The sequence below is a fragment of the Vombatus ursinus genome, unplaced genomic scaffold, assembly GCF_900497805.2.
Source record: "Vombatus ursinus unplaced genomic scaffold, bare-nosed wombat genome assembly UNPS02014821.1, whole genome shotgun sequence".
Taxonomy (NCBI): Eukaryota; Metazoa; Chordata; class Mammalia; order Diprotodontia; family Vombatidae; genus Vombatus; species Vombatus ursinus.
Window position 1 is genome coordinate 45,756,984 of NW_020954599.1, and position 7,659 is coordinate 45,764,642.

At 41.5% G+C, this 7,659-nt stretch overlaps 1 protein-coding gene across 2 annotated transcripts; it reads left to right on the top strand.

Annotated features, from left to right (window-relative positions):
• Positions 1–400: 400 nt before the first annotated feature.
• HMGB2 (high mobility group box 2) lies at positions 401–2,771 on the top strand. 2 transcript variants are annotated; one of them, XM_027837590.1, is made up of 5 exons: positions 401–499; positions 1,112–1,281; positions 1,515–1,660; positions 1,823–1,997; positions 2,234–2,771. In XM_027837590.1, the coding sequence occupies exons 2-5, from the start codon at positions 1,132–1,134 to the stop codon at positions 2,384–2,386; spliced, it is 624 nt and encodes a 207-aa protein (XP_027693391.1). In that variant the 5' UTR covers positions 401–499; positions 1,112–1,131; the 3' UTR covers positions 2,387–2,771. The 2 variants fall into 2 exon arrangements, with proteins under 2 accessions (XP_027693391.1, XP_027693393.1); XM_027837592.1 differs by having other exon boundaries at positions 408–499; positions 1,116–1,281.
• The last annotated feature ends 4,888 nt before the right edge of the window (positions 2,772–7,659 follow it).

The following is a 7,659-nucleotide window of genomic DNA, read 5'->3' on the forward strand; positions in this document are numbered from 1 at the left end:
AGCAACTTGGTGTCTTTGTAGTTTTAAATCTGGCGGGTTTCATCCAGGCCTGGCCAACCCCATGCTCTTGTTACCGCTCCAGCCAATCAGCGCCGGGCCCGCCATTTTTCAAACCCGCGCCCGCCCCCAATTAGGGCCGAGCTCTTCATTCCTCTCCTGACCGGTTCTAACGGGTCTAGGAGTTAACGACCTGAAGGAGCAACCGAACGTGCTAGGCTCCGGCGAGAGGGCTGTGCGCACTGCGCCGTCGACCAATTGAACGCTGGGGGATTCAGAGGGGCGGTGACCGACGGGATTCGAACAGTCCTCAAGGCCAATCAGGAGAGCCTGGGGGCGGGGACCGTAACGCGGATCATCAAGTTGCAGTGGCTGGGAGAACAGTGCAAAACAAGAGGCTGGGCATTGCGTTAGAGATAAACCATTTCGCTGCAGGAGCCCCTGAGTAAGGAGGAAGCGCTGCGCCGGACACCGTGAGGAACCCAAGGAGTTCCTACAACAGGCAAGAGTCGGCGCCCCCGAGGAGGGGCCCGAGACCCCACCGCTGCTGTCCTCAGAGCCAGGACTCGGGAGTTGCTGACTCCGCCCCGGCTCGGGCGGCTGGCGGGCCGCTAGGGCACCGGAGTTGTGGAGGGGAAGGCTGGAAGAGGCCACATTGGGGATGTGGCCGGCCGGAGGCCCCGCTGGAGGGACGCGGAGGGTCGCCGCCCCCGGGACGGAGGCCGTGAAGGGGCTCCACTGTGCGGCCTTGTTGTGGAACTTGCAGTAGCGGGACAGCCGGGGCCCCGCAGCCCGGGGAAGGGTCGCAAGGGACCGGGGCGGGGCGCGCTGGGTGTTTATTCCGCCGAGGGAGCTCCGCCCCCGGCAGCTGCCGAGAGGGGCGGAGGCTGTGGGGGACCGAGGTCCGTGAGGCCCGGGTCGGGCCCTGTCGGGAAGGGAGGCGGGGCCGGGGAGGGCCCCCCCCAGAGGCCGGGCTGGCGGTGCGGGGGGGGATGGGGGGGAGCACAGCCGCGATTTGGGCGGGAAGCGGCCGCGGGGCTGGGCGGGCTCCCTCTGGATCCGGGCCCGAAGTCGCGTATCCTGACCTCGCGCCGCTTTACCTTGTCGCCCGAAGGTAGAGAGAAGCGGGTCAGGATGGGTAAAGGAGACCCCAACAAGCCGAGGGGCAAAATGTCCTCCTACGCCTTCTTCGTGCAGACGTGCCGGGAGGAGCACAAGAAGAAGCACCCGGACTCCCCGGTGAACTTCGCCGAGTTCTCCAAAAAGTGCTCGGAGAGATGGAAGGTGAGGCGGGGCGGGGGCGGCCGGGGTGGGCCCCGAGGCTTCCCTCACTGAAATGCTTTGGGAAGTGTTGCCAAGAGCTAAATCTCCCCCCCCCCCCCAGCTGTCTTAAAAATGTTATAAATTGCGTTGAAATAATTTGTCAGTTTAAGTGAATTGGTGAAGCTTGTATTGAAAAGGAACAGTTTAAAATTTTGATGGCATTAATGTGTATTTATAATGTCGATTTCCTTTAGACTATGTCTGCAAAAGAAAAGTCCAAGTTTGAAGACCTTGCAAAAGGAGATAAAGCTCGATATGATCGGGAGATGAAAAACTATGTTCCTCCCAAAGGTGATAAGAAAGGAAAGAAAAAGGATCCTAATGCTCCCAAAAGACCACCGTAAGTAGTTTTAATAACTTGAATTTTTCGTCAGTCTGAAGGAAATCGAATTCTCTCATTGCAGGGGCTTATTGTTTTTGTTTGTCCTCCAGGACATATTTCTTGTACCTTGACATATGTGATACATGCTTCATAAAATTAAGTTGAACTTCATTTTTTCAGATCTGCATTCTTCCTCTTCTGTGCTGAATATCGTCCAAAGATCAAAAGTGAACACCCAGGCCTTTCTATTGGAGATACTGCTAAGAAATTGGGGGAGCTGTGGTCTGAACAGTCTGCCAAAGACAAATTGCCTTATGAACAGAAAGTTGCTAAACTAAAGGAGAAATATGAAAAGGTATAATAAACATCTCTTATTTTTCCTTACTGGTAAATATACTTATGAAGCTTTTTATGAATTTAAAAATGCTTTTTATGTATTATTATAGAATAGTACTTGTAATTGTTAGCTACATTTTCAGGGGGGAAATTCCATCAGAATTTTTTGTTAATAGCCAAATGAAGCTTTGCTCTTTAGTTACATGATTGAGTAATGCCACTAGATGCTGAAATCAGAATATACTTATTTTTCAGGATATTGCAGCATACCGTGCCAAGGGCAAGGGAGATGCAGGAAAGAAGGGCCCTGGCAGGCCAACAGGATCTAAGAAGAAGAATGAACCTGATGAGGAGGAGGAAGATGAGGATGAGGAGGATGAGGATGAGGAGGATGATGATGAAGAGTAAATGAATATCCTGCTGTAAAGATTTTTGTGTGTGATGAAAGTCATTGTTTTGCTAAGAATGTGAACTCAAGTGCAGCTCATTGTTAGCTTCAGTATAAAAACTGTACAGACTTGTGTATAGGTAACGTGATTGATTCTTTGTAGGGAGAACCTCTATTTTTTAATGTTAAGCAGAAGCTTTTGAGGGGCCACTCCAGATAGATTTTAAAGCTTCTGATGTTGAATGTTCCTGCATATTTAATGGTTTCTTTTGAATTTCTTGACAGTGTATTGTTGTAGCACAGTAAAGGCCTAGGAAGTAGTATCATAGCAAATCTTAAGTTTTATAGAATGTTGCATTTTGTTTTTTTAAGATAAAATATTTTGTAATAAAATGATGTACATTACTACTGTTTATTGTCCTAATTTAACTACTTTTAATTTAACTGATCATTTGAAAAATAGTATAAAAATTGTGACCTTGGGCAAGTCACTTCCCTCTTTAAACCTTCAGCTCCCTTATCTGTAAAATGAAGGGGCCAAAAAAAATGACTAAGGATCTTTCAAGCTCTGTTTTTAAAGGGCCCATAATTTCTTGAGCTAGTACAGTGTTTTGTTTTTGAAAGCTAAAAGAATCTTTTTTCAGCATCTATGATCTTGAACTCAGTTCACCTACAGCTAAAATTTTTTAAAAATAATTTCCAGCTGAGCTTTTCTTGAGATTCTACAGAGGCAGAAGTCATTTAAGATGATTATATATATGTTGTGGCCAAACCATAACATATTTGGAAAAAACAAGTGTAAGTATTTAATTAGAATTTGAAATTGTGGGTCAAGTTCTAGTGCTGGGGAAATATCAATTTATTAATTTAAGGAAGCAGTTGTCATGAGTTTAGTCTGGAAACCTTGTATGTTTAAATGAGAGTTGCTAATTGGTTATAAAGTTTCAGAGATATTTTTGTAGAATGTGCAGTTGGGGAAAAAAAAAGAATGTGCAATTGAACATAAACCAAAATTTTCAGTTTCTTCGTAATGCCGTTTTCTAAATAGAAGTTAACATTCACATTCCTCACCTTATTCAGCTTTGATTATATGTAGTTTGTAATAAGCTCCTAGTATGTTGGATACAAATTCAAGCTTGGTATCTAAATGGAAACAATTCATCCTGATTATTTGAGTTTTTCCTATAAATTCCTTAATCTGAAGTTCAGGTATTTCAGTCAAATAGACAAGGGCTTTAGTTGATTCACATCAGCTGGATTAGATGAACAGAGGAATTCCTCTTCCTCAACCCAATTTTTCAGGTTGAAACAGTTGAGATCAGTGTTGTGTTTTGAGTGGTAGATCAAATTTAGTTTTATTTGTAAATGGTGTAAAATTGCCTCTTAGAAGCACTTTGGTTCCTTTTTATTTTTTAGAAATGTGTTAACTGTTGAGACTTTAGAAACTGAATTATTTTGGTGTGAGATTATTTTTGTAGTTTTTCTGTTTTGGTTTTTCCAAAATGATTACAGGTTAGAAACCTATATTTAACTGTGAGCGGATAAGATTTTTTGAAAGCTCATTTTGTTTTGTATCTTAGTGTCATTTACACCAAGTATAGAGTGTAAAAGATTGCATATCATGAAAAAAGTACAAATGAAGCATTGTTCTTAGTTCCCAGAGGAGTAATGTTTCTTACTAAAAATATTCTGCACAAAGTGGCTGTTTTCGTACATTGCAGAAGCCTAACCCAAACGGTCCCAGTTATGCCAGGACTTGAGATATTGCCCATTTGGTCCAATTTTATATATTTGGTAGTACTTGACTGAATTTCCTGCTAGAGACTGTTACAGGAACTTTGATATGTTTCAATTTGGTGGAAATTTTATAATGTATAATTGTCTTCACTTTGGCTACTGAAAGTATCTAAATTTCTTAGCATCTTAATTTGTAAAAAGTTCTTGGAATAGATAAATGAGTAGTATTCATTGCTTTACATCACGATTTCCATAAGCTTTTGTTAGTTTAAATCTATGTTTTTGCTTTTGATTTGCTGTCATTTTCTTATTTGGTTGGAAAACCAAAGCATACTGATCTGGAATTTCAGTGAAATACTGTCTTGTGTAAGAAAAATTAGTGCACATAAATGGAAGTTTGTTTATAAGAATACCAGCAAAATCAACAAACACAGTGTTTCTCTAGTAGCCCAAGAAATTCTCATCGTATTCTCCCACCATAAGGTTTTTTTCTCTGCTGTAGAAGTCTAATAATTCCTTCATAAGTTATATTTCACATTTGTAAGTTTAATAAAACTTAATTTGAAATTAATAAAACTATGTACAAGGTATAACTTCCCGAAAGACCAGAAACCTGATTATCAATAAATCTTGAGCTGCCCCTAAAGGAGATTGATTAGCCATCTAGCTATCTTGATAATCATATTGGACTGACTTGAGTTAAGCCATCACCATGTGTATAACCTTGAGCATATTTCTTAATCTTGAGTTTCAGTTGGCTCATACGGCAAAAGTGTGTGACACCTTTCTTGCTTAAGTAGGCTAGATCAGATACACTCTTGAGGTCTTTTTTTTTAACACCATTGGTGAACTGGCATAATTTTCATTTCCAAGTTAATGACTTTCTAGCTCTATAAAACATTGCTCATTGAGTTAACTCATCCCAAATTTAAAATCAAGACGTCTCACTTGATTTGTAATAGTTGCATGCAATTATATTGTGTCACACTTTTTAAAAGTTCACCTTAAGTTTTAACAACCAGATTTCTTATCTAATTGGAGGTTAGCTTTAGTTAGAATTGCATGTATAGGCTTGTGTTCTCCAAATTAAAACCCAAGTAAATACATCAAGCATCTGTAATCTTAAGTGATAAGTGGTCCCTCGATCACATTGTTTGGTATTAAAGAATGTTCAATAATATTCATATCACCTGGGGCCAGAGAGAAGCTACTTTTATGTGTCACAAGTGAGTACCATTGTACCATTTTTTACCTAGTTAGTAACTAGTAAGTTTTGGTGGGTAAAACCACAAAGGTAATACTACCCATTTATAAGCCTATTAGTTATGTAGTCCCTGTTTCTACCTGAACTCATTGTTATCCTCATTTTACAATTGAGGAAATGGCTAGACTGCCCAAAATCACAGCTCCTAAGGGCAGGATTTGAATTTAGGTATTCCTAACTCTAGAACCAGTGCTTTATCCACTGTGCTACCTAGCTACGTTATTTCCACTCCCATCATACTCTCAGCATTTCAGTGATTTTGTACTCCCAACTGCCAATATAACTTGTTTCCCATCCCTTATTATATGTTCTCTTATTCCCAGTTCCCACAATGTTCCACTTAAGAGCTACCACCCCTTTACACTGTGTTCTGGAATGTTTCTACTCCATAGATTACAAACTTGCTTTCTTTGTAAAGTTTTTCCTTTTTCACTTTGTCATCTTTTATTGAGACCTGATTTCCTCCCGATGATGTAACATCTGTGGCTGCCCTTTCCAGCACTGGTTGCACTTGTACTCATTACCCTATTCGGTTATGATGGGGAAGCTGGAAAACTACTTACTTCCCATTGCTATGTTCAGATTCTACCTCAGTGACTAGGATACTTCCATTCTGAAGGAATTCAGTGCTTGACTCACAGTCTTTCCTCCTCAATTCCTGTCCTCATGCTAAGAGCACTTAAACATTGATACTCAAACACCCTAACCTCCTAATTCCTCAATTTATTCATTTCCCATGACATCCCTCTATCTCACTTCAATTGAAGAGAGAGTTATGCTCTTGGATCTTGCCATGGACCCATGAATGTTCTACTTCTATGTTTAAGAACTCTGAAATTCATTTACCTGATTTTAAGGTGGAGGGAAATGACCACAAATTACAATATTCATTTCAACTATTCATTCTTACTGTGATTCCAACCCCCCAATTCTTTCTGAGGCCATCACTGTTGTGTTGGTTACACTCTTATCCCTCCATCTTGATGCTTTGATAAGTCAGTTCAACTCAGTATCATAGTCTTGAATCCCCTTTCTTACCCTGTTATCAATCCTATCCTGCCATCTCCCTGCCTTTGATGACTCCCATCATCTGCCACCTTATTGCTGAACAAAGTTGAAGGAAATCATGAAAACATGCTAAATGTTGTTGCACTTAACTGGGCTCCCAATGGCAAGGCAATCTTCACTCCTCTCTATGCAGTTCACTATCCCACAGCAACTGCTGCACTTTTTCATCTTCAAATGTCCCATAACTCCCCTTGTCAGTAGAGAACTTTGTCTGAGTCCACTGAAAAAGGTCATCTGCTGAGAGCTCCTTCTCCCCTCATCTTACGTCACTGATGTTCTTTCACTCTTCCACCCCTTTCTCACAGGTGACCCTTCTTGCTAAAACAAACCTCTAGCACAAATGATCCTACTCTATCCTGTCCTCTCTAGCAGATGCCCCTTCCACCATTCCTTATGGTCTGCCTATGGGCTGCTTTTCTGCTTTCTTCTAATGTGTGCATATGTTGTTTTACATCCTCAAAAAGCTCATTGATTTACCTCCTCATCCCTGATTTCTTTGCCACCTGATGCTAGTGATCACCTTTTTGGGGATACTCTCCCCCCTAGGCTTTTGTGAGACTTCTCTCCCATGGAATTGCTCCTTCTCGGAGCAATTCTCTGTCTCCTTTTGCTGGGTCTTCAAAGTTGTGTTTGTTAATTATGGGTATTCCTCAAGGTTCTGACTTGGGCCCTTTTCTCTACATTATTTTGCTAGATGATCTCATCAGCTTTAATGGACTCAATTACTATCTCTATGCAGAAGATTTTCAGATCCATTTATCCAGCCCTCACCTTTTTCCTGACTTCCACTCTCAAATCTTCAACTTCCTATTATTGGATATCTGGAACTCAAGGTCCCCTGTCTAATTTTTAAAGTCTATAATCTGGCCCCTTCCTACCTTTCTAGTTGTCTCACTAGTTGTTATTCCTTTGCCTCCATGTGTTTTGTGATCCAATTTGTCCTGTATCTATTTTGTTTGTACTTGGTTGTTTGCACGTTGTCTCCCCAATTAGATTGTGAGCACCTTGACTGAGAGGGGGCGGGAAGAGAGTGGAGGGACTTTTCGCCTTTGATTCCCCAGAGCTTAAAACAGTGCCTGCTTGCTTATTTGACTACTAAATTCTTCTGTTTGATTTCTTTATAATCGTCATGAAGTTTTTGGCTTGATTGTCAGTGTGATTAAATGCTAAAATAAGGTACGAAGAGAAGTTGTGAAATCAACCCTTGGAAATTCCCACCCCCCC